Here is a 26,999-nt window from a genome sequence, read left to right as displayed (position 1 = left end):
AACCTGAGATGTATAAATGCTTTCTGTATTTCAGCTTCACTTTATTTAGCTGTTGCTGGACAGCTTCTCTGTCAGTCATTGTTGTATTTAAATGTAATTTTTCCATCAGATATGCACACGATCACTTAGGAAGCTTCCGGAAAACTGCAGGTCAGCACTTACTCTCAGCTCTCTTAAATCAAGACCTTTCTTATTGACATAGACTCTTTTAAATTCATTATACTGCATTGTAATTTTATTCCTGTAATCTGTTTTTAATTAGGACATATTTGTTGATTTTAATTTTTTATACATTTCTAACTGTGTTTTAATGATTTATGTAAAGCACTTTGAATTGCACTGTTGCTGAAATGTGCTATATAAATAAAACTGCCTTGCCTTATGCTGTAACACGTATTCAAAATCCAAATGTTTCACGTTAGGACGGTTCCCAACATGTTAAAAAGTGCAGAACTACTGCACGTACTCTGACAATGTGTTGAAGTAGGCATATGGTGTAGACATGTGCTTTAGGTGGACTATGCTCTTGCAACAAGTCTCTCTGCAGCCGTGTTTGTTGTGGTAATCATGGTAACAGTGAGGGCTGCTCAGAGTGTGTAGGTAGAGTGCAAAATACAGCCCTTTGAATTCTGGGAAAAGCCAGCTTCAGATGGACCTGTGAAAACATACTTAAATTTTATTATTTTAATTTCATTAAATTTATATGTCTAGAGTCCTAACAGTGTGTATAAATCCTTGCAATGAAACAAATAAGAGCTTCAGAAAACATAATTTTGCTTTTCATCAAATCCAAGGGAGAATAATCAAGTCCTGCTGTTAAGTGAGAACACAGGAATGTGCAATATGCATCCAGTGTATGTCCTGTTCTTATATTTTCTGTGTCAGTGATTGCTTGGAGAGCGTGTCTGTTTGTAGCCTATTCACTTGTGGGAACTGGAAGGAAAATGTTTATTGTGAGCATGCAGAGGTATTATTCCTCTGTCATCCCTTGATTTAAACTGCAGTCTGCCCCCACCCCCGCCAAATAAGGTCACATGCAAATGCTTCTTACGATCCAAGTTCATAAGGGGAATTTGAATACTATGTTTTAATACTTCCCTCTGTTTTAAGATGAGTTATGATGACCTAATTAGACACAGATATCTGACATATCTGAGTGGTATGCAGGCAGCGTTGGTTGTGTGAGTTCAGACACACATACTGGAGCAGATGTGTTCCCAATTGCTGGGAGTGTGGCTGACATATCTGGTTCATCTGTTCCATTAGACAGCCAGTTATTGAAAGAGTCTCCCACAAGCAGCAATGACCACATTGTTCAGTCAGCTGGGAATAAAGAGGCCCAATCACAATGACTGGTACTTTTGACTCATAGCACCAGTCTGAGCTGCTGTCCTGAGGTGTGAGCCGGAATAACTCCAAACCAAATCTCTGTAATATCTATTCAACTCAGATATTATCTTTAAAGTCATAAACCATTTTTGCGACTCTGTACAATGCCACATGCTCTGTATCTGCTTGTTGTTCCATGCATTTCATGGAAGTATTATCACATTTATATTGACTTGAATATTTAAATCCAAAAACAGCATTTTATTTTTGGGCTGCAACATTACATAAAAAAGAAAAGTCTACACATTGCACTGGGATTCAGGAACATTAGGTATCTTTGTAAACTTCTGTATTTACACACTAGAAAAAAAAAGTCCTTAGAGTCTCCACAAAGTACAGCTGTGTTGATTTTTAAAAGACAGACCCTATAGTGGGCCCAGTGTAGAAAAAGGGATGCATCAGTTTTAAAGCAAGCAGGAGAGGCCTTGCACATTTTACTGAAACCAGCACAGTTTGCACATGCAGAGGCCTCACTCCATCTGCAGGAACTGGCCAGTAAGATGAAGAGAGCATTTGGCCTCTGGGGGCTGATTGCCAACTGCCCCAGTCCACTTCTACCCAGCCTCTCAGCCTTGTGCTATCCATGTCCACTTCAGCACTGTATGCTTCAGGCTCCCTGGGGCCTGGGGCTCCAATCGCAGATGAAGGCTGCCCCATGACGGCTCAAACCTCCCCTGCCTGTGTGCTCACATTCTGGCGTCCTCCTTCTCTCTACCTGCAAGTGTGCCTCTCAATTGTAGAGGCTGGCTCTTGTAATGCAAGGGGCCCAGCTATCGCTCCACCCCTCTCACTCACACTTCAGGATTCAGGCTGCAGCGATGTTGGAACTCTTGGCCGTGCTCATGGATCCATTTGTTTGCAACTGGAACACACAGAAAGATGCAAACAGGAGGGGAAAACTGCATAAATGAAAGTTGTCTTGCTTTTGCATCTTTTAAACATTAAGATACCTGGCTTCAAGGCATTCACATTAATTGTTGATTATGTATATGATTAATTGCTTAAAACAACATAGCCACCAAATGCTTCTGCAGCTGCTGCTTCGGGATGTTTAATATCCTTCTGTTAGTTTAACTGGGTCCTAAAACACATTTTGGGAGATTGATGGTCCGGGCCAACTGACAGATGTTCCTAGCTTCCTAGATGAGCGCTCAGTGTCTGAACTGCACTTTGTAACATCTCTCAATGCATAATGCAGCGCAGATGTTGCCTAGCTCATAGCTCCTGTATGACACGAAAGCTGGAACACTGGAAACGGACCAAGATAATAATGTAAGAAAACCTAATCTGTTTAAAAGAAAACAAGGACTCTGATAAAATCCTGTGCCTTGATACTTTCCATATTCACATCCTTCTTTGGTTTCTTTAACTGCATCATCACACCACACTGGATTTAGTGATTCTTACCCCACTTGTCCCCTATAAGCACAGGGCAGCCAGCGTGCAGCGTGTCTGCGTCTCCTTGACCATTTCTATGGAGATTCCACCAGAAAATGGCAGCTTTCTGTGAAATAAAAAACAACACGAATCACATAAGAAAGTAACTAAGACTAAGAAACTAAGAAAAGTTACACTACAACCAACAATTATTATTATTTTTGATAATTATGACAATCGTTTTCTTGGTTGATCTTTTGGTCAAGTTTGTTGTACGACAGTCCGAAAGATAATATGAGATACAGAAAAGCTAAAAGTAGGGTAGGTGGGTTTGTCATTTTTGCTTGAAAATTGCGAAACAATGAATCAATTATTAAATGATCCTAGGCAGACTTGGATTTCATGAGTAGTAGTTACAATATTGTATTAGTATTTTGATCTGTTTGTTAGGCTCAGTTATTTTCTGTATAAACAGCCAGGAAGTGAGTTTCAATAAAATGAAAGGTGAGAGGTTTAAACCCAAAGGATGGCCTTGAAAACCTTCCGCTGCAGCTCATTTATAAATCAAAAAACAGCTTCAACCTCCACTGAGGCTCAACTATACAAAGGCACTATTGTGGTAAATTATCATTATTATTATTATTTTTAAATCCCATGGCTGTTGTTGCTATGATCCGACCTTCAAGCAATTTAACAGCTGCGACAGAGAACGTGAGTAAAGTGGAAATAATTTTAGATTGAGGCAAAAAAAATGACACAAAGACAAAAGAAATTGCTTTTAGCTCATCGTCTCCATTTGCGGATTGTTTACCTCCATGACGGGAACGCTGAAGTTGCCGTAGATGAAGGCTGTGCACCCACCTGCCTCGACAGAGCTGAGCTGTGGAAAAGGACATTCCTTTAGAGTTGTGTCTTGTGTTTATGTGCTTGTGTTATGAAAAGCCACTCTGTCTGCTGCACTGTTTTCAAAGCATGGCAAAAAGCCATTCTTTTAGTCACTATCCAATTTTACCAACATGTTCGCATGGGTTGTTTTTAATAATAATAGCAATACTAATATAATTTATAGAAATGTTGCAAAACAGCTAAAATTCATGTAACAAGTTATTTACAAAATGGCTTTATGAAAGGAAGATATGGAAGAAGGATTTTCTAGAGTCCAAAGACAAAACCTAGTTTATAGTTTGGTTTCAGTTGGTTGCATGGCAGAACATCCATATAAGTGTAATTTAAGCACTGAGGTCACATCTAAGCTGAGTTTCTCAGGCACGTTGTTCCAAAGGCTTTGCAGCATTCATGGCAAAGGCCTGACCTCTGTGTTTTTAATTTAGACTTTGGCGCAGCAGGAACAGGAACCTGCCCAAGGCCGCTTTCTGGGTCAAACAGGCTCCATGGTGCTTTTGTCTCCAACGTCGCCTTCCAGGCAGATAACTCTAACCTTAACCCTAAACATAACCATTGCCGTGCTGCCTGATATTGGGGGTCAAACAGGATCATAAGATGGTTTTACTCACATATATCATAAAGGTTGCCACTCGATTCCCAGTTTTCAGCTTGAACACGGGACTTGAAGGCGACTGAAAGGTGTATAACAGTTGATATTGATTAATGTAAACAAAGACAACAGGCACGTTCTAGCAATTCCAAATGTTGGAACATGTTAAACAAGCCTAACAATCAACTTACTGTAGCATGGTCAAAATGAGGCTCATAATGGCCGCCAATCCCATAATTCACTACTTGGAGGTACTCGCCATATGGATGCTCCACATTCAGACCTGTGAGCATGGAGATCCTCTGGTCCAGCTTCCCAACAATGGAGTGTGCTGAGCCCTTCAGCCATGCACTAGAAAAATTACATAATGATAACTTAAGAGGCAAAAGTATATTGAACATCATTTGCAAGCTGTTTAGTGTTTGAAGTTTAATTAATAACTAGTTATATATAGTATGGTTTTATACGTCATTTACCTCTTGCTGATGCGGTACTCTGCCGTTGCTTGTTTCTCTCCATCTGCCACCACAGATCGTTTCAACTTGTCAGCAAAGACAGAAAACAGCATTTTATAAGAGTGTGTGGTTGTTACAGCAGCCAAGCTTTGATGTCCAGCTGCAGGCCCTGACAAAATGGGAGATGCATGCCGACAAGGTCAGCATGCATCTCAAAGTCTCAGCCTTGAAGGGAGTCTCGGAAAGTCTGCCCTTCTTAAAATTAAGCCTGTGTGATTTATTTGGACTGCAGAATCGTCACATTCTGCTTCTTTCATACTGTACACACTTTCCAATTTGCAATTTGCAATTTGCAGTTCATACACTGGTACAAGGCTTTCTGTAGTAAACTGGTAACACGATATGGCTGATTCATTTTGCAGATCATTCTCCTAATGACTTCCAGACAATGTATGGCCATCAGAGCCATTACATCATTTAACTCTAAAGGGCAAACGCGAAAGAGGGAAAATGCTAAAAAAATTAAATAAAAAACTTGAAATGAAATCATCATCAAGAAAGCAATACAATGACATATCTGTTAACTCCAAACAACAGTGGGACCTGTGCTCATGCTCAACGAATGCTGCCCACTGATCCAAACTAATACCATACCCTGGGCCTGTTTTCAATAAACCCACAGGCTGACATATTTTTGAAATAAGTACAGGGGTTTCCATCTGAGCAAAGCATGGGAAACTCATTGAACAATGCCAAAACCTCACAGAAACTATAAGGCACAAATTAACTTTGCCCACTAATATTCCCATAAATATTCCCTAAAGTAACTGAGTCAGCTCTGAGAACCATTCACTGTTGCTTTCCACTAAGAGAGCAGAAAAGCAATAGTTGCATACATTCAGATACTCAGGCTCCATGAGTGGACTGTGCACCAGTGGAACCCAGCAGGGTTGTTTGGACAGTTTGAGGCAACGAGCCAAGTTTTTATAGTAATGTATCCCTCATTCCTTTAAGCTTTACTAAATGTTTGAAAGCAGACCAACTCTTCCTCCACAGGGTCCTTTCCAATAAGAGAATGTCCCAGCAGCCAGCGAGACCCGCAGCAGAGTAAATTAGAAACTAATATGTGCATGTTTACAAAAAATGTATTTTTATAGGCACATTTACTCTTAGTACAATAATAGTTTAAATCTTGATTCAAGGCCTTGTAGCACAATGATGCTCCTAGACTTTAAGCTTATTTACATTTTTATTGCAATGAAAAAGCATAATCAGCTAAATATACTTAAAGTATCAAATGAAAACTGATTATGCATAATGGGCGCGTTCAGAGCCTAATGCAGTTATACATATTATATTATTGGAATATTATTCCAGATGCGTGGATTTGTAGGCAGCATTTTACTGTTGTAGTTGGTCGATACATACATGGTCTATGTAAAGTACCTTAGAAGTGTACTTCATTACCAAACTTGAGTACATGCACTAAGTTACTGTCCAACACTGAGATAAAAAGCTTCGTTAACTTTTGAATCATTTAAATCGGGGGTCTTCAACGTTTTATAGGCCAAGGACCCTATGAGTGAGAGAGATGGAGCAGGTTACACATACCTTTTTTTTGGTACATACAATAATAAGCTTTTAAAATAAAAATTGTTGGCATGTTTTACATCATGTAAATTAAAATGTAAGTCAATCCTTTAGCTTAACCGTATCTGTGGATGGCAACCTTATGGCAATCTTAGCGGTAGGCATATAGGCCTATCATCAATGTTGTGAAGCCTACATTAAAAACAATATCTTTAATACTAATATGTTGGATTCATGCTAATGTATATTTTCAGACAAAAAAAATGTCAAATCATTGAACCATAATTTGACGTCCCCTGCACCAAATCTCTGATTTAAATGCTACACTGCATCCAAAAAGCCCAAATTCCCAGGGATTAAGTTGAGTCAAAATCTCAATATATATATATAGTGAATATCTCTTTTTGACATTGCACTACACATGAAATGACAAATGAATACTCCTGCTCAAGACCGAAAATTTCATTACACTTTTAATTTTGGAGTAATGGTAAGCTAACATCTGGGCTGATATCCACATGTTAGGGAACATCCTGGAATAACATGGATACCACCAGAGCCAACATCAACATAGGGTAATTTCCTAGTGGAAAGCCACAATGACATAATATATCCCAAACAAACTACATGAACAAACACAAATAAAAAACACATATCCCGTAATTGTGTCTTAATTCTGGAAGAAATAAGTTTAAAAAAACTGGATTCTTCAATGTGAGACCTAAGATCACATGGGAATAGCAACATGTTGAATTTATTTTTCATGTGTTTGTTGATTTTAACAGACTCTTTCAAACTCTTGCTTTTGTCAAGAAACTTTACAAAAAATGGAGTGTTAACTGTAAAAACATTGCTTTTTTTCTTAATACCCAAAAATGCTGTAAACGTGCTTTATTATTTTTAAGTGATGAGAAAAATGCACTTACGCCTGGCTGGGCTGTCCTCTTGATGTCTTCAGCCTCTGTGTCAGTGATAAAGTTGTGGTACAGGACCACATACGGCCGCAGGCTCAGCACCTCACGTCTCACCGGCAGCAGTAGCAGTCCGGGATTCCCGTTGGTGAAGTAGTCACAGAATAGTCTGGGGTTTTCAAAAAGCATTGGCTGCTGGGAGAAACAGGCATCTTAAGTCCATGAACAAGATCAACACAAGAATTGTTTTTCTTTTTCATCCGCAAAAAAAGTGTTCTTTGGATGCTTTTATATAGACCTTAGTGGTCCCCTAATACCATATCTGAAGTCTCTTTTATATAGACCTTAGTGGTCCCCTAATAACATATCTGAAGTTTCTTTCCCAAAATCCAGCCTTGGTGCAGAATTACCGCCACTAGAGCCAGTCCCACAATGAGCTTTCCTTAGTATGTGCCATTTTGGAATCTGTAGCTTTTGAGGAGGGGGTGGGGGGGGCAAGGTAAAGGCTAGGGGTCGGGCCGCTTTGCTCGTTTGAAAGCCATGATGGGTGGGCCCAATTCTCTGGGCGGGCAAAGCAGAGAAAGGGGAGGTAACCCCTTATGAGATCACAAGGGGAAATATTCCAGATTTGCCCATCTGAGCTTTCATTTTCTCAAAGGCAGAGCAGGATACCCAGGGCACCATTTGTAGCCACTGGGGGACCATAGGCGGTCTGGGGGAACTCATATTAATGTTAAAAACACTCAAAGTGAAACTTTTGTGCCGTGGGATCTTTAACATTTAGCTAAAAGCACCACTAGCATGGCTATAGATTTTTCTCTATGTGATTTAAATAAAGAAATCATCACAAACTGCTCTGGAATAACAAATATAACACAAGGAAAAAATTATTTCTACATGTTAGTTGCTCGCTTGAACATTACACATCTAGCTGATCATGAGTCCCAGCTGTGAGTCACTGATGCTTTTAAACACTGGACTACAGATGAAAAATAGCCATGTGGCTAATTCTGGCATTTTTAACTCATGTATAATCATGGGTTTTATAAAGTGCCCCCTTCAAGATTCACTGAAGGACTAGACATGCTATTGAAAAAGCTAAATTTAATTGCACATTTGGTTTTTATTATACAATTAGGTCTAATAATGAATCAAGTATTATACAATAGTCTGGTTGTTGTTGTTGTTCACTTATCTATGATCCCTTTCAGATATTATCCTTATACACACATGTTGAGAATGGTTTCCTGGGATAAATACCTGAGAGCCTTGGGTCTGGCAGAGCCTCTCATAAGTGTCCCTGGTTCCTAAATAATTGGAGCTGGGTCTCCTCAGCCCATTTATTGATATGGGTGGACTTGTACCCAGCAGCTTCTCGTATTTCTCAATATTCTGCAAAACTCTTCCGTTCATTGGATCTGAGAAGAAACATGTAAATACTGAAGATTATAGGGCATGCTTTTTTTCAGATTACAGGTCAGGCTTTAGTTTAGAGATGCAAGTTCTTAGAAGTAATGAGAGTTTTAATGCACCACAGACTGGATTAATGTTTAATGAAAAGAATTACCATGGTTCAGTAACTCCTGAGATAGACTTATAGCATAGGAAATGTTTCCTGTCTGAAACAATAAAAGACATTTAAGACAAGTTCAATCCATCAATCCTCTTCCAAATGTGCATTCCCCAAGTGTCCTTTCTATCTACTTTGAAGTGAGAAAAGGCCAGGTGATCCAGAGCATCCGCTAAAGTCCCTTCATTCTCAGGGCTCCACTCGCCTCCTGTGCCCCTGAAGAGACGTACCGACTCCTCCAACCACTGCACAGAGTGGTAGTAGTCCTCCTGCTCGTAGGCCACCTGTGTAAAGAAACACCTGGGTTACAGCCAGGTTTTCCAAAGGTACCAAGTGTCTGCATATTCTGCTTTATTCAGGCACTGAACTGGAAGACCAAATGTCAGGTTTATGTAGGCTTTGGGGTCACAGTGAGCAGCAGCAGCCAGTGTGGGTTGTATAAGAGAATAGGAACAAACTACCTATGTGGTAATACTGGTTGGAAATATAAATAGTACAAATTTCTCCACCTGGCCAACTGTCAGCATGTCAATTGAGATTACACCTCTCTGACTTTTAAGCAAGTACATTGTGAATAAAGAAACATGGGCTAGAGTCTCTCTTGAACTGCTCTAAATCCCTTTTTGTAGCTGACTTGACTTGATTAAGTAGGTGCCTCACAGAAAGAGGGTGAACATGTGGCTCCCCCGCATCACAGATTACATCCACAACCCCTGACAAACAAAAATGCCAGTGTACCACTTATCCCCCAAAAACACACACTCAACTAATTACACATACCAATTTATCTACTCCACCAATCACCCAGTTCACAACATTGCACCCCATAATTTGGGAGCTGTTAATCTCTAAAGAACCAATGAATTCTTGAAAATAGTTAAGTATTCTGCAGATCTCAGAATAGCCTGAGTGAAGTACCTTTAATCTGCTTTAAAATGACTCTAAATAAAACAGACAAGCTACAAACGCTTCAACCAGTAGCAGTATAAGACGCCTATAAAAGCATGTTTTACTGACAACACCCTCAAGCTAAGCATCCTGTTAAAAGATGCTTTTAGATAATCTCAGCCTCAGTACAAGTAAAGGCAAGCTCTGCTTATTGCTCCCAACGCTTTTGTTGCGTGAGATAATTATTTTCCACACAAGAAGATGTCTCTCCCACACAGTGCCCTGCCTTTATACATCACCACTGCACAAAAACAGTGGAATGTTAGCGGGTAGACCTTTTTCTTCTGCTTTCATACTTGTACAATAGTATCTTCACATGAACCATATTCCCAGGCAAGCAATGGGAAGAATTCCCCTTTTTCCAGGCTTACTGGCTAGATTCCCACCACACAATGACTGACAAGTATTTGCAGACCTATGGAATGGGATGTTAATCGGGGACAGACTTTTTCACAGCAAAATCTTCCAAATTTTTGTCAAATTCATTACTTTACTCAGATCTGGTTCAGAGAGCAGTAACCTATTTAGGGAGACACCACCGAACTGGGCACTGGAGTTTAATAAATACAGTGCAAATTGCCCAGGTCTCTAGGGATAGTACGCTCCAAATCAGGGCAAACACCAATACTCCTTACCATCCCGAAGAGGAGGTTCCCGCTCTACATCTATGCATGTTGCCATTTATTACAAGGATACAGTCTTTAGTCCTCAGTGTAATACAACTTATATTTTATATTTTATATAGTACATTTAGTCAATTTACCTCTAGCCATTTAAGATTGTGCATTCTATGGGTTACATCTGTTTAAGGAGCTGAGGGGATTACAAATACATTTAACCGGAACTGTAATTGTAACAATTTCATGTGACAAATAAAATGAATTGATTGATTGCCTTTACATTCATACTCTTAACACTTACCTGGTTATATGCATGCTCATGTTTTAATGATGTGATGTAACTCACTAACACTGTTGTGTACTTCTCAGTTTCACACTGTAAGTGTGTAAGTGTGTGAGTGTGTAAGTAAAGCATCTCAACATCACTTCGTGGTCCTGAGAGTTACTGTATGGACGTGTTTATCTTGCTTGATAACTGGAAGAGGAAATTCAGTGAGGTCTGTAAAATGTTATACATAATGATATGTCAGTGGCCATTTTTCTGCAGATTAAGTACTCTGAATTGGGTTCTTTTAGCTTATTATGCTTCTGCTCTTTTACTTAGGTAGGCTTTTGAGGACAGGACTTTTACTTGTAATTTAGTATTTTTAGATTGTGCTACTGGTACATTTTTCTAAGTAAAGAATCGGATTACTTCTTCCATCAAAAGAAAATCAAGTAAAAACGACAGGAGGAAACAATAAAAAGGAAAATAATGGATTGTATACCTTTCCAACCAGAAAGCAGTCATCACCAGACAGCGAGACAGACACTGCAGGTAGGTAGATATCAATAGGCTTGCCTTTAGTGACTCTCTGGAAACAACCCCTCACAAGGCTCGCAACTTGGAGAGCATACACATCCTGCAGCCTCATCAGCCCCTTGGCAGCCCCCTGGAGGTCTTCCAGTTTGGGCAGATTGGCCTCTTCCTTCTCATAACTGGACCTGAGGGCTGGACAGCAGAGGGTCAAAAGGTGAACTAGGGGGGGTTGGGTGGTTACAGCTGAGAAGGGGAGGGTCAGGGGTTAATTATCACCACCAGATGTGTCTGTAAAGAAGGCAGTGAACCAACCTTGTGCGTTCTCCAGGGCTTCGTTGCTGTAGACTACATTCAGCCACTCGGAATGCAGCCGTTTGATTAGGGTGAATGCCACCAGCGGGTTGGCCATCGCTGTCGCCGGGCCTTTGTAAACTTCAGTGTGCAGGTCTGACACTTTGGCATAAAAGCTGTTGCGGGGTGGGGGGGGAGATTGTTGACTATGGTTACAAGAAGAATGGAGAGACCAAGTGCTAGGACAGTTTCACATTCAACAAGTTAGTCCTGGAAACATTGAGCTGCTCTTGAAAAAAGAATTAGTTTAAAAAGACCAATTACCACCATGCATGGCAGACATAGTAAACACCTTTGATCGACACTGGCACTTAATATAGACAATACACTGAAAAGATGTCAAAATGGAACTTAATAACATCATTAAAAAATGTATCATGCAAATAATATCACTCAAGATGATGACCATCATTGGGTAGAATTAAGACGGCTGTTTATAAAAATGGCTCATATTGGGTCAGGATAATGTAGGGTTTTAGACTTTTTTTATGAGGGACTGAAAGTTCCATCTGCAAAGTTTACCTCTATCACATCATCATCATGACATATTGTTGAAACAGATGAATAAAGCTGATGCATGACTACACTTTCCAACCTCACACCACAAAAAAAACTCCATAATTAAGCAACTGTTTCCAATTTCATGGTCAAAAGAGCTCCTTAAGAAAATTAGAGGCACAAGAACTGTTGAATCATAATTACAAATTGGGGGACGTGACTAGTTCCTCGCCAGTCATGCTGTTTCCAACATAAAGGTTTCTGACTGGAAACAAATCCAGCGGATAAAAACTTATTTTTGTTAAAAACGCATCCTAAAACAGAACTTGCACTGTGTTATTCCCATGTGTTTGGAAGTGAAGTCAAATATCTTAAGCTGGTGTTCAGCCATGAACCAAATATTGTCATCAGGTGACATCTTTTGCTTTGGTGGGCTCATGTATTTGTTGTATAATTTAAAATTAGGTTTATTTAAAGGCAGGATTCCCAGCTGTGGGTCTGAAAGTGTGACCATATGTGTACCTATATGCATTTGTTCCATATTACTCTGTGTCATGGGAGGGGCTAAAGGATGTGTCACAGTCTTGTCACTTTACCATTAATACAGACTTTTCTTGAACTAAGAAAGAGCTGTGAATAAGTCTTTAAATTCTTTTCTTAGGATTTTACACCCCAAATCTATGAGGAAATCAGTGAATGGTCTATGTAGGCGTGCCACTCACCGCTTGATGTCCTCCAGTCTCTCAAACTCGTGGTCGATATAAACTCTCAAGTAATCGATTAGCTTCCGTTCGACGCTGATCGCCTGCTTCACGTTCAGCAGCGACGTGTACATTTCCCCTAAAGACACTGGAATCACAGCTACAGTCAGGAGACTCCAAATGAAGCAAAGCCATGTGGGATGCTTCATCTCCAGCGCAGATAATAAACGCATTTCTTCTCTTCAGAGAGAGGGATCCTCTCGCACCGCCCTGAACTCTACTGACGGTCCTCAGGATTTACAAGAGCGCCTCTAAATTCCAAATGGGGGTCTCCCTCATCATCTGCTCTGACATCAGCTTTCTCCTTCTGTGTGGGACATGGCCTGCAGCCTGAATTCAGTCAGGACAATTAGTTTCTCATTACAGCATGGCATTTAATTTGCAGGAGTTGGGGTCCAGCGCCAGTTTGTGCAGGCTGGTTTGGATTATAGGCTACAATCTTACATTTAGTTTTGAGCTTTGGTTTCTGCTGATACATAGTGGAAATGGATTCAACCAGGATTTCATCTATTCACCTCTTTCATTTAACTATTATCTATTGCTTCAAAGTGGCCGATTAGGGGAATAATTTGCTCACTGACAAAAACAGCTGAATCCATTGAATCTGAGTTTGGAGTCAGTGTGACACCTGCAGGTGAATGCCCTGTATTACAATCACCCTGCCATTCACATGGTACGTTATGTAACATTTCTGCATTAAAAGGTCTAAAAAAAAACGACCATGTTATATATTTTGTTGAGTTGTGTACTAATGCACTGTACTACTACTGATCAAAAGTTCCTGTTTAGATCACATTGTTATGATTGAGATACACCTAACAGCAGAAAGTTACAAAATAGCTAAATTTAAGACAATTTGATTTGTTTTTATTGGCCTTTTTCACAGCAGACATTTTAGATTTGTCACAGTAAGAAAAGCACAGCTGCAAATGATAACCTTAACAATGGCTCAAATCCATAATGTGGCCCAGTAAGTCTTTTTTAGGGAGTAAGCATGCACAACACCAGGACCTCTCCTAAGTGGAATGAAGCCATCATTAATGGTTTTGACTACACCTGTGCTTTTCCTACTATGACATGTCAACATGTCTGCCATGAAAAAGGTCTATTGTAGTGCTGAATCTTAGAAACAACTACAGACTATATATTGGTAAAATATAATTTTTGTTGTAATTATCATATTTTGATGTGCTGGACAATAACAAAACAAACAAGTGTGCAAGGGATTTCCAAGTGACCACTTTACTGTAGTATTTTCCACCAAAACAAACTCATCATTCCTCATATCATTTCATAATTCACTTTGTGATGTGCATGCACAGCAATGCTCAACAAAGTAAAAAAGTGTAAGGTTGTTATATGTACTTCTGGAAGGTACAAATATAAAATATAAAATACAATACATAAAAGATTGACACATGGGCCTACATAAATGACATATTCACAGGTAAAATGTGAACTCTCTATTTCTTGTAATTCTGATAGTAAAATAACAGTATTACCTCCATACAGTAAGTTTATAAAAAAACACAAGACCTGTAACATCATCTTCATCATTTGCATGCATGCATTCAACAACACCAGGGAACAATTTGGGCATCGGTGCAGTGATCTGTACAAATCTGAAAGCCTTTTTGGGATTTTAGGCTAACAACTATGTGTTGTACAGTCAATCACGGTGAATTACAGAAAGCTGCAAGCATTAGCTTACCTGCTGCAACCCAGTCACACAGTTAAAACCTGCATGATCAGCGCTGCATGCTTATTGAGACTCAACTGAGAAATCTGTATTGATGCTGCTGGCACAGACTGCCTGGTTAATGTTTAACAGCAGGAGTGACAGTGTGTTCTGCAGGTCTGATAGTGCTGACTGGAACTCCAAAAAAAGGATTGAACGGTTTCATGCGTGCACAATATACTGTCAAAAGTAGTCACACTTTTTTCACTTTGTTTAACAGCAATCAATAAATAACATTGGGCGGCTGTGGATCAGTGGTAGAGCAGTTGGTGGTTCAACCCCTGGTCCTGCAGTCCCATGCCAGTGTCCTTGGACAATACACTGAACCCAGAGTTGCTGTATGTGTGTGGGTGTGTATCTGATGAGCAGGTGGCACCTTGTACAGCAGCCTCGGGTACAGTGTGTGAATGGTGAATGGTTCCTGTACTATGTAAATGCGCTTTCTGTAGAGACTAGAATTGCGCTTTTTAAGAACAGGCCATTTACATTACTGACTGTGGCAGGCAAGACAAATTCAAGACTTTTCAATACCTTCCAAGGCATTTTTTGAGGAAACGGTTCTAACTGCTTTTTAAGACTTTTCAAGACCTGCAGAAACATCCCAAATTAACATCACAAATAGATCTTTTGACATTTGTACTATTTAGTTTTGAGAGCTCTGTCAAAACATCGTCAGCCAGTTCAAGAAGCAGTCACTTTGTCCTGCAGCTTTCCTCTCACACCGGGTTTTACTTTGTTTGAGCAGCAGAGAAATGTTTTCTCGATGCAGCCCCTGACACTCTGATCTCTAAAGCCATAGATGAGCGGGCTGAGAAAGCGTGGAATGAGGACAAAACAGAAATAATTAAAAAAGGCAATGTCCTCTGGCAGCCAGTTGACATGCAGCACTATGAGATTTTCAGTAATGGGGAGAGTGAAGGCCAACATGCACAGCAGCAGCTGAAAGCCATGGAGCAACACAGTGTGCATGGCTTTGCTCACGGACGCTTTATCCTGTGTCAGCTTCCTGGTTTCCAGCAGGATTCTCACGTATGTAAAGAGGATGATAAAAGCCACTACTGCAAAGAAGAGAATATTTACAGCAGCTTGGAACAATGCCTGGATTGGAGACGAGTTGACAATGTTAGATTTGCAAAGTACAGAGGTAGTGAGGATATCTACAGTAGGATCTCGTTTCCCAATCAAGTAGTGAATCATGGGAAAGATGCAGCTGATGAGCCACAGGGACAATATAATGATCCAGATACGGTCTGAGCGCCATGCGGCCGGACGCTGCAGGGGATACAAGATGGCAACATATCGCTCTAGTGACATGGTGGCCAGGATTAAAGGTGTGTTCTGGAAAGTGGCAGTGGACAGAAACAGCAGAGGAATACAGTAGACTATAGCAAATTTCACCTGGCCCATGATGAAGAGGAAGAGCAGCACAGAGGACAGGATCTGGAAAGTGTCATTGATCAGCATGTAGGCAAACAGGATGTAACGTGAGGTGTCCAGGAACTGCCGGTGAGATGCAAATATGTGCAGCATGACGAGAATGCAGCAGAGGAAGACGCAGAAGAAGGGGATAACCACACACACCTTGATGATCACAGACAGACTTTTGTGGGAAGTTGCATTGCCCGGAAATTCAGTCAGATTCTGCATTTTGCAACCGTGCACTAGAGTAAACCTGTCAACAAGAAAATATGTTAAAAGTTCATACACATACTGAAAAACATCCACAACAAGACACTTGAGAATTTAAATAGGATCAGAATAAAAATAGAACTTAGACAATAGGATGGCTAAGTTCATTAAAACAGACTTCTGTGAATGAATATGCATCCAACCTTTAATATAAAAGAGCCCTCCACTCATTTAAGAATGTCTTCATCAGTCAGAAGAGTTGACGAAGCTTTGGTGTCTTGTTCTTCTTATCAACGAAATGCATCTCTGGGATGTTCTTCCTTTATAAAGTGTTTGTCCCAACTCACATCTGTTTGACTCAGGCCCGATTCCTCGAGAGATGCATTGTTTACATGCTATTGTCAACCAGAATGATGTTTCTCATTATCTAATATTTCAGTGGGGAGATGGGATCCTGTTGCAGTATTTGTGGGAGCAATTAAGAAGACACAGTTCACAAAGTATAGCATACAAATGTTATCAAAAACAGAAGAATGCATGGTGGCATGGGTATTTGTGCATAACTGTAAACTTAACTATATAACTGCTTTCTTTCTGACCCTTGGTGAAGCAAAATGACGGACAACTTGTTCCGTAACTTGGTTCACTTTAATGCTTGCTGCAAGAGTAGGAAAACAGAACACTGATAGCACATGAATGAAAAACAGTGGAATAATTAGGCCTAACTTTCAACCTTATCATTTTGCCATATTTAAAAGAGACCCTGTTCTGTGTAAAACCAATTAATGTGGCTTTCTCTATTAAAAAAAAAAAAAAAACTTGTAGAATTTGTGGTCACTGTCACTTTGCAGACTCGAGCCAAGACTCTGAGCTGGTGAGCTAAGTGACGCGACAGCCAGCTAGCGCCTGCCGGGTCGGCTAGCTTGTCGCTCAGATAGTCATGCTCGGAGACCCCGCTGTAAGCTGATGGTCTTTTAGACCGGTCTCGTAAATAAGAGGCTTTTATTTTGCCATTGACAGATTGTTTGTTTAAATATCACAACACATGTCCATCATAAGGTTAACGGGAACTTGTGGTTAGCTGCCTGCAGGCTTAACCATCTTGCTGGCCCAGCCATCTCACACACACACACACACACGGCCACAGCGCAGCAGGGAGAGGCGGGGGAGAGAGAAGGACCCATTTGTCATTGGGAGACTTGTTTAATTGCCCCATGTCATGGAAATGTGACTTTATGAGGTTTTTTAACATCAATATGAGTTCCCCCAGCCTGCCTGCGGTCCGCCAGTGGCTAGAAATGGAGATATGTGTAAACCGAGCCCTGGGTATCCTGCTCTGCTTTTGAGAAAATGAAAGCTCAGATGGACCGATCTGGAATCCTGCTCCTTATGAGGTCACAAGAGGCAAGGTTACCTCCCCTATCTCTGCTTTCCCCACCCAGAGAATTTGGCCCACCCATGAGAGAGACATCATGGCCTTCAAACAAGCGAAGTGGCAGTTAGTCAAGGCCACACCCCCAACTTTTAATTTTCAATATTATTGATTGATAGATTGTTTAAATACAAAGTGGTTCGGCCTATATTGTTGTTGTTTTTGTTTATTTTGGAGCACAGCCGGAAGCCTCTGTGCTGCAGCAGGAAGCATCGTCTCAAACTATTAACAGCATTTTCGGAAGAGTTTAAATCTTCCGAGAACACCCAGCAACACAAGTCCAGTCTTTGCATTCTTCAGATTGAAAAACGCCACATCTCTGCAGCCGTGTGTGCATCACATAAAAGTGTCCCCTGGAAACACTTCCGTTGGGTTTTATTTGTGTGTGTTTTCTTATTGTTGCGTGTTATGTTTTATTTTGTGTGTTTTCTCATTGTTGCATGTTGTGGTATATTTGTGTGCGTTTTCTTAATTATGCACGTTGTGGTTTATTTGTGTGCATTTTCTCATTGTTGCATATTGTGTTTTATTTGTCAGTGTTTTCTTATTGTTGCTTGTTGTGGTTTATTTGTGTGCATTTTCTTATTTTTGCACATTGTTTATTTTGTGTGTGTTTTCTTATTGTTGCACGTTGTGGTTCATTTGTGTGCATTTTCTTATTGTTGCACTTTATGTTTTATTTGTGCGTGTTTTCTTATTGTTGCACGTTGTGGTTCATTTGTGTGCTTTTTTCTTATTGTTGCACATTGTTTTATTTGTGTGTGTTTTCTTACTGTTGCACGTTGTGGTTTATTTGTGTGCATTTTCTTATTGTTGTACATTATGTTTAATTTGTGTGTGTTTTATTATTGCATGTTGTGGTTTATTTGTGTGTGTTTTCTTATTATTGCGTGTTGTGGCCTCTCAGGGCCACTGTATTTTCCAGCTGGAACAAGGAGCTTCGTATTGATTGGTGGCACTGTCCTGATTCTGCTGAGTTGACATTGTCAAGTGAGATGGGTCAGTTGTTCCAGCTGGGTCTTATGCAACGCAGTTTGTTAACTGTCTAGAAAAGTGTTTTGGCAGCATCCTGCACATGGTGTTGACAGTAAAATGAAGTTTATCACTGTAGACCTACCAAAACGGGCGTAGTTAAAGTGTGTGCATGAGTGTGTGTGTGTGTGTGTGTGTGTGTGTGTGTGTGTGTGTCTGTGACTTGACAGATTATTAGTACATAATAACATCAAAACAAAGATTTGTATTAATCATTAAAGATAAAACTAGCCCCACTTCTACCATCTGCAGCATTAAAGTACACAATCTTCCTGAGGGCAAAGGTTTTCTGCTGGAGGAATGACGCGGGTTGCTCAATCATCCTTTTTTTTATTATCAAACAAAATCTTAATTTACCCATGATGCATTGCACAATAGTCCCACTTATGAAAGTCAAGATGTGCAACAAATGAAATTACTCAGAAATGATGGTGTACCAGTACAGCATTTACCAATACTTATATGTAACTACTGGGGAACGGTAGAAAATGGATCTTACCTGTACTGTAGTTATTTTTTACCTACTCTGTACCAAAACTGTAGTTATCTTTACCTATTGTATTCTATTATAAGTATGATCCAAATTGATTTATAATTGTATTCTGAGTCACATGCTTTTTGTGAAGAGTTTCAAACGGAAGTTTTGGTCGGGGATGGTCATCTGGCAGTAGAAGGTGGGCCAGGTGTCCAGATTTCTGCTCTGAGTTATGATCATACTATACCTCGTAATATAGCCGATAGAAGTAGTTACATAACAACTACAGTATGATGTACTACCCAGTAGGTACAAAAATAACTAAAGTATTGGTACCTAGTAAATAAAAAAATAGTATAAGTACCCAGCAGGTAAAAAATAACTACAGTATAACTTAGTTAAAGAGCCCAATTGTTACCCCATTATTCCATAACTTATTGCATCTTGTTGTGACAGTTGAATAAAGTTAAGAGGACCAAAACGCATAGATGAGGACAGCAGGCAGTAGTAGTTAAACAAGAATTCACTAAACAAAAAGGCAGAGTTCCAACAACACAGGGATCCAAAAGGCAGAAGGCAAAAAAAGTCCAAAAAGGAGAAAGACAAAACAAAAAAAGGAACGGGAGCACAAAGACTGGAAAAACTCAGAGGAACAAAACACAACGGGGACGATCAGACACACCGACCGGAACACACTGACAGGACAACGTGATCAGACAAGACACAAAAGGAACCAAGAGGTTTAAATACAAGAGGTTACGAGGAACAGGTGACACATCAGGTGAATTACATTAGGGCGGGGCAGGACAATCAGACAGGTAAAAAGTAAAACCAGAGACAAGACGAGAAAGAGACCAGACTTCAAAATAAAACAGGAAAGCAAACGTACCGACAGACACTCACAGGGAACACAAGACAGGAACAGCGACACAAGACACAAACACAAGAAGACAAGACAGGACCAAAAAAACAAAGAAGGAGGAAAAGAAAACAAAGTATACCCCCCAAACCATAACCCTTGTTCCCCAATACCTACGTATAAGTATTGGTAAGTACTGTCCTGGTAAACCCTTATTACAGAGTAATTACTCTACATTGCAGGCTGTAATCTAAAGCAGTGCCAGAGTGTTTATTGTCAGCTGTCAGCATCCAATATGTTGAGAAGGCTATAAGGTAGAGCTATACATAAATACTGTATATGGACTTCAGGCACATAAACAACATGTGTTACTGTAATATCAAGCCCATAGCAGGTTCATGGTTAGCGAGTCAGAGTTAAGGGGCGTTTGTTGTTGACAGTCAGTCAATACAAAGATAAGCACTGGGCATTTTAGGTCGCTGTGTTTCATTTGCCTACTTGTTATATAAATTGCTCTGGATTACCGCATCAAAAAATGTACACCGACTGCACTCACTGAATATCATGTACGTTTTTTTTTGCCACTAACAATGCATTAGAGTAACCACAGTTTCCTGGTTTGTTACCCTGTGTGTAAGGCTGCTCAGAGGTTTTTAAACTGGAATGCAAAAAGTACACAAACAACTCGAAAATCTTTGATCTGATGAAACATGGATATTCACTGCATTATCTATTTGGACTGTGTCCTCTTACACAACGGTATTGAGGTCTGTAATCACAATAGAGGTGTAACCTTCCGGTGTGAAATCAGTATTGTTTTGAAGAAGGGGATGAAAACTATAAAGAGATGTTTCTGGAGTGTGAATGGCATCCTATGATTGCAACAAACAGGATGTAACATGAGTGGGTGTATGATATCTCCGGAGCACGATTAGACAGCGTGTCTCCTATCCCCAGCTTAGTAATTAACAGACTGGTTGATTATTAACGCAAGGCTCCTGAGTCAAATTGTGCAAACTGAAGTTTCTGAATTTGTTTGTCAAACAAGTTGACTCTGCTAAGAGCGGTTCACTGGGGATCATCCACTCTTACGCGTGTCCTGCGTCAGTAATCAGGACTGCCTTGGGTTGGAGCAAAATCTGTGTCCAAAACAAACTTTCGGCCTCTGAACCCCAGCGGCATCCACCTCAGCAGATAACAGTATATACAGGCTATCAGACAAAATAAATGTTACTTAACTTTTGGCAGCAAGAATTTTAGGCAAATATGAAATGGCATGAAGAAGTAACAAAAAGGCTACAACTAAGGTTTTTTTCTGTAAAGCTGAGAAGAAGGATGTGTGGTGAAATTCTCATGCTCGTACTTATAGTCCATCTAAAGCCATTAGTGTCATAATCAGAGGCCATACAATTTAAAGAGCATCTTTTAGTATTATCCAGCTTCTATGTGTGCTTGCTTTGTCATTTTTTATGATAATGTGGCAACAGGCGGGTGTTATCAGAGACAGAAAACAACAAATAGGCCTCATAGCAAGAAGGTGCCTGGCTTTTATATAAAGGAATATGCATGTTTTGCCCATGTTTGTACTGTACACTTCATCTAGGTGCCATGATTTCTTCACATTATCCAAAGACATGCAAGTCTAGTGGAACAGCATTGTATCTGCCTGTAGGTGTGACTGTGTGTGAAGGTAATTGTCTACTAGGTATGCATAAATCATTTATTTTCAATAAAACAGGTTTCTTCTGCACAGCGTAAACTGTACAAAAACAAAACTCTCCTTTTCCCTCGTCCTCCTTCTCCTCTGCATTCATCTTTAACAAGCACTATGCACTTAGCACAAATGCAAAATACACACACTGCCAAAACTCAAACTGGGCAATCAACCAAATCATGCAATGTTGAAATCAAAATGAAAAGCTGCCTAAAGTCACATTATGAAACTTCCATTGCAAAAGACCAAGCTGACAACAAAAACAACCCAAAACAAGCCAGAAGGGAAGATAGCTGCAGTGATGGATGAACTTCTCTAAGAAAGATAATATCTGTATAGAAGAATAAATGGAGCTCCAAGTGTTGCATTTAGTGCAGACAACGCACCTTCGGGTGCCAAGTGTCAGTTTACAATGCCAAAAAAATAGTTCCAGCAATTTCCGTGCCATGTGATGAACAAACTAAACATTAATCAACTGATCAGTGATCATTAGCATTTTGATTTCTTACACCTTGTATTAATTATATGTGGTTTGTGTAAAATGCCAGAGCCCCTTTTAATTTTAAGCGTGATCTTAAAAACACCCCAATAATTGACCCAGTGACAATTTCCAAACCTTTTTAAAAAAAAATGAGTCAATTTTCTGATCAAGGTCTCATTGTTATTATTATTATTACTATTATTAAATATATTGTAATATTTTATCCTGAATTTTAAGTGGTCCTATTTCTAATGCACACACACTCCAATACACAAAAAAGCAAGAGAACGAGAGAAAAGAACCAGCCATAGGTTGTGTCTTGGTATCTATTTGTTTTTTTTAAGATAAAGTCATTTGCGCACATTTGCTGCCAGAGTCAACAGATCAATGCCTTTGACGCAATGGAATGGAGCTGGGGCCTTACAAATACCTGCAGGACATGACATCGTGGAGCAAACGGAAAGATTACAAGCATCGAACAAGATCATTTTTCTGACTTTACAAAGCGGAAGGCCTGGAAAGTCAGGAACTAACATATATCACATTTTCTAAATACATTCTTCAAGTGCAGCAGAGCTAATTCAACTGCAAAATGCAAGCTGTGGGTAAGTGTTCAGTGTGTGCTGGTCGTGCTGCCGGAGGATTTCTGCGAAATCAGACAGACTTTTCCCTGCTGCGGAGCAACAAGAGTGTGCTTAGGAAAGGAACCGCCTGCATCCGTTTCCTAAGGTAAGTTATGAATAATAAGCAATGCAACATAGTATGTAATTTGAACAAAGCCTGGGTCTCTGCAACCCATTGAAGCCATTGTCCATCTTTTCAGGAGATTATGTGAATAGTTTGTATTAAATGCAGGTTTAACTTCTTCTAGATTTTGCTAATTTAAACCATAATGTAAATATATTTATATATATATATATATATATATATATATATATATAGCTCACAACTACAAAAGTGTTCCTATTTTGTCCTCATTTTTCTGCAGCAGTTCAAAGAGTGACCTGTTTAGCAGCATGAAGCCTGGATTCCAAAAGTTTGGGGAACAGATAGATTCTTCACATATGAGCCTGGCACCTTTCAGTGTTGCCTGTGTGCTTGATGCCATCCCTTCTACACAGGTGGGTCAGTCTCCTACCAGAGACCAATCAACCGCATCTGCACAAGTTTTGTCCCTTACGGAACAAGTTTGTTCATGTTTTTCTATTTTGTATAGAAATTGAATGGAGGAGTTACAATACTGCATTCCTCCCTTCTTCTGTAGGAAATGGAAAACCTCTCTCATGACTCTCTGATCAGAAGAGCAGCCTCCATGGTGACAGACAGTTCAAGTACCTTCCTCTCCCAGACCTCCTTGGCTCTCATAACTGCCATTAAGGACTACTCAAAGGTGGGTTTTTTACTTATGTGAAACATGTTATCCATAGTTTACGATTGCCAACCTCAGTCTGGGAGTTTAATTCCTCATTGGGTAGAAAATATACTCAAGCTACATTGAATAGTAGCATGAGAGCATGAAATATGTCCACATTGTTAAATGAAATGGGCAAACACATGGGCATAACACAATCATCAGGATTTGAATCTCTACCTCTTTCCATAATTTCATGGAATATTTCATGGAAACATGTGCCAATCCAGACTGTCATGTCATAAATTGTCCTGTTCTGTCTCTGACTGTTTGTCCTTCCTCTGTTTGCTGATAGGCTTTGCACACACGCATTGCTCTCCAAAGACGGTATTTGGCCTCACTGGGAAAGCTGACCCCAGCAGAGAAGGATTCGTTCCTGGAGGTGATAAATGGCCAGCGTGCAGAGGTTAGTTCCCAATTCCGTTTTGTGGTTGAAAGTCTTTGCAAAAACAATTCAAAGAATATGCATTTATTTGATGCACTTGTCTTATCTTTTTGTCCAAACAGGTTAGAGACAGACTACACGAATGCAAACGCTTTGAGTCAACCTGGATCAATGCTATCAACGTGTGTATAATGGCAGCCGAGGCAGCAAATATTTCAGGTGAGCACAATGTGTGCCTGAGTACAGCTTGAACCTTGATGGAATGTCGTAATGCCGTTGTGTTTATAATAATGGAATTATGATAATAAAGTAAGAGAATGTTTCTTCTGTTCATTTTAGCAAGTTTACATGTCAGATGTTGTCAGCCTGTAGAACTTAAGTTTAAACTAAATGGATTTATTGGGCAGGAGTGCTGTCTTAAAGTCCACATGTTTAACCTAAGATAAACTTTCTTAGTAATTTGACAAAATGCGTGATTGCGTCTGTGTGTTTCCAGGAGCCGAACAGGCATCCATCACAGTGAGGACAAACATTCAGATGGCCCAGTCGCAGGTGGGGGAAGCTCGGAAATTGTCAGCGGCTGCAGATAAGATGTTGGCCGAGACAAAGGTAGAAGAGATCCAAAGGATGGCAGAATATGCTTCATTTCTAGACAACAGCGAGGAGGACGGGGTGCAGGAAGCTTATCTGCGAGAGGACTAAGACAAATAGACAGAGATATTGGAGCAACAACATCAAATATTTACATGCTTTACCTAGGGCTGCACAATTAATTGAATATTAATCGCGATCAAGAATTTGGCTTTCCACGATTAGATGTTTGACTGCAACATTGGTGTTTAAAATGTGTGCTCAGCTCATAGAAAACCTCAGTGTTTCAGCCAGGGACCCCAGCCTTTGAAGCCTATTTGACATAGTTGCCAAACTGTGGAATTACAACTTCCATGTCCACCAGGTGATGCAATGGGGCCCAAAAAGATTTTTCCCCATAGACTTTACATTGGGAAAGGGATATTTAAATCTGTGGGTACACGTTTCACTATCAGGTTTGGATGCTTTTGATAACATTTGTAAAGTCTAGAATAGCCGCATGATTAAATTGTGAAATCATCCCTCTGTATGGTTTATGCTCACTGTATAAACTAGCCTAGCAGTTGGTGGACAGCTTATTCTTGGCAGAACAATACGGGGAATTCCAGCCTGCATGCTTGTTTTTTTGATTTAACATTGCCGCAAATATAAGTAGTGAGAGTGACAAGTTAGCGGACTGACGACTCGTCACTGTTGTGCACCGTGTGTGTGTTTTTTTTGTACATTTGTACATTAACGTAAATGTAGCACACCATGAAAGTGAAAGTGATTTTGGCCATAATCGTGCAGCCCTACTTTCACCTTTGAAAGCTATGAGTTTTCTGTTTTTGAATTCTCTATTATGTTTCTCTTCCTCTTTTTCTCTTGTTGAGCCTGTAAGATATTTACACGTTTGCATTTACAAAGAAAATCTAAATTTGAAAAAGGAATAAATGGCTGGCAGTTTGTAATTCTTCAATGTTAATGTATAAAGTTGTTTATTGTATGTTTTGTTGTAACAAAGACATTTTTTATAAAGATATTGTTTGCATCATTTTTTTTTTCACTCTTCACATTATAACAACAAATAAAGTGAATCTATGACTACTTGATTTACATACTTGAAGTCATTACAGCGATGTAAACACAGACATGGGCCAATTAAATGAAAATCTAGGACTCCAATATGTCAAATTAAAAGAATTCTTGACAAAGCCACAAAGAATTGAGCTGCTTAAACCAGATTATTAAACATAACTATTCTGTTGCTCTGAATGGCGTTTTGAAGGATTTGGAAGAGTGGATGGGTCTCCCCAAAATGATTCAAGCCCGTATCTTAGTGGTCAACATGAATGTTTTACTCAGGGTCAATTTTGTGAGCTCTAAGCTATCTCTCTCTCCTCCTACTGGCTACTGTCATGAATAACAATCTAAATTTGCCTAGAAAGGCAAGCGGCCACCACTCAAGATGTCTACTCTACAGAGAAAGAAATAGGATGGTGGCCTCTCAGTTCCCAAACTTAAACGACATTTCCGGTCCTTTTTCTTAAGACCGCTCTTATCTGGTTTAATCCAGGTACATCTGTTTGTTGGCTATGACAGAGCCTTGGTCACTCCATGACGTTCTTTTTGCTAATGTCTCTCATAAACAGTGCCAGCTATGCACTGGCCCCATTATTTCTCATCTCATCAAAACCTCGAGATTAGCTGAAATATACTGCAACATAGCTTGTAACATTCTCACCATTGTTCAATAATACAGCACTTCTTATTGGGGGGAGGCCGATAACAGCCCCACAATGGTAACAAAAAGGAGTTCATCATCTAAAAAACATTTATGGTGAGGTTGACTTGTTCCCCTTCTCTGATTTACAAATGTATTCAGTCTACCACGTTCCTCTCTTACCTTCAGTTAAGAGCGGCACTCAAGGCACGGTTTTCCCTGGGAGAGGCCTTTGCCCATTCATCCTTTTTGGAAGTTATTTACTGTGCAGCCTAAAAACTGTGGTATTGCATCCAGACTTTATCAGTACTTGGTGATATGTGGCCGCACTGCCCTTCCTATTGAGAAGCTCTGGGTATGCGATTGCCCAAGCCTGAGTGTCAATCTTGACTGGCACGATGTCTGGTCAAACAAAATCCATGATAAAAAGCCACAGTGCTACAATCACTTTCATATACTCAATAAATATGAAATTTTAAACTTTAAGAATCTGATAAAGCACTCAAACGTTTGTTTAATTTGTAGAATTATTCATGCGCTTTTGCTACAGTCTTTACCTCAGCCTGCGCATGGGATGAGTTCCTTGTCCTATAATGAAAATAAAAAAAATGTATCACAAAATAACTAGGTTACGTTTAATCGTGGGTTGGCCAAGCGCTGTTTTATTGTCAAAACAACCATAACTTTATTAGCATGTACTGGATGTAACCTAACAGTACTGTGCAGTTTAGCCACCAAGCATTAGTATGAACCATTTGTAAATGTAGCACATTGTAGTAAGCTGGA

At 39.8% G+C, this 26,999-nt stretch overlaps 3 protein-coding genes across 8 annotated transcripts in view; 1 reads left to right on the top strand and 2 right to left on the bottom strand.

The window, feature by feature from the left end:
- LOC117939150 (diablo homolog, mitochondrial-like) overlaps window positions 1–24,924 on the top strand; it is a 29,385-nt gene extending 4,461 nt beyond the window's left edge. The window contains exons 3-9 of one of the 3 annotated variants that reach the window (XM_034864219.1): window positions 8,589–8,594; window positions 22,647–22,853; window positions 23,116–23,245; window positions 23,389–23,514; window positions 23,831–23,941; window positions 24,043–24,139; window positions 24,417–24,924. In XM_034864219.1, coding sequence (XP_034720110.1) covers window positions 22,717–22,853; window positions 23,116–23,245; window positions 23,389–23,514; window positions 23,831–23,941; window positions 24,043–24,139; window positions 24,417–24,622 — 807 coding nt within the window. In that variant the 5' untranslated portion in view covers window positions 8,589–8,594; window positions 22,647–22,716 and the 3' untranslated portion in view covers window positions 24,623–24,924. Of the gene's footprint in view, window positions 1–8,588; window positions 8,595–22,646; window positions 22,854–23,112; window positions 23,246–23,388; window positions 23,515–23,830; window positions 23,948–24,042; window positions 24,140–24,416 lie in introns of all 3 variants that reach the window. The other 2 variants (XM_034864201.1, XM_034864211.1) reach the window with 2 other exon arrangements.
- Window positions 1,744–14,525, bottom strand: p4ha3 (prolyl 4-hydroxylase, alpha polypeptide III). Of its 4 annotated transcripts, none has more exons than XM_034864164.1 (14): window positions 14,476–14,523; window positions 12,726–13,094; window positions 11,467–11,621; window positions 11,123–11,346; window positions 8,922–9,071; window positions 8,785–8,836; window positions 8,478–8,635; window positions 7,233–7,409; window positions 4,738–4,802; window positions 4,453–4,612; window positions 4,281–4,343; window positions 3,578–3,646; window positions 2,797–2,893; window positions 1,744–2,251 (listed from the first exon to the last, which is right to left on the bottom strand). In XM_034864164.1, exons 2-14 carry the CDS (start codon window positions 12,935–12,937, stop codon window positions 2,181–2,183), a joined length of 1,653 nt encoding a protein of 550 aa, XP_034720055.1. In that variant the 5' UTR covers window positions 12,938–13,094; window positions 14,476–14,523; the 3' UTR covers window positions 1,744–2,180. The 4 variants fall into 4 exon arrangements, with proteins under 4 accessions (XP_034720055.1, XP_034720038.1, XP_034720064.1 ...); XM_034864147.1 differs by having other exon boundaries at window positions 7,233–7,412; window positions 14,476–14,521; XM_034864173.1 differs by lacking the exon at window positions 12,726–13,094 and having other exon boundaries at window positions 7,233–7,412; window positions 14,476–14,525.
- Window positions 15,115–16,275, bottom strand: or129-1 (odorant receptor, family H, subfamily 129, member 1). Its single transcript, XM_034864187.1, has one exon. The coding sequence runs from the start codon at window positions 16,147–16,149 to the stop codon at window positions 15,184–15,186; it is 966 nt and encodes a 321-aa protein (XP_034720078.1). The 5' UTR covers window positions 16,150–16,275; the 3' UTR covers window positions 15,115–15,183.
- Window positions 24,925–26,999: the final 2,075 nt, after the last annotated feature.

This window comes from Etheostoma cragini, chromosome 3 (genome assembly GCF_013103735.1).
Source record: "Etheostoma cragini isolate CJK2018 chromosome 3, CSU_Ecrag_1.0, whole genome shotgun sequence".
In the NCBI taxonomy this organism is placed as follows: Eukaryota; Metazoa; Chordata; class Actinopteri; order Perciformes; family Percidae; genus Etheostoma; species Etheostoma cragini.
This window is presented reverse-complemented; position numbering and strand designations above follow the sequence as displayed.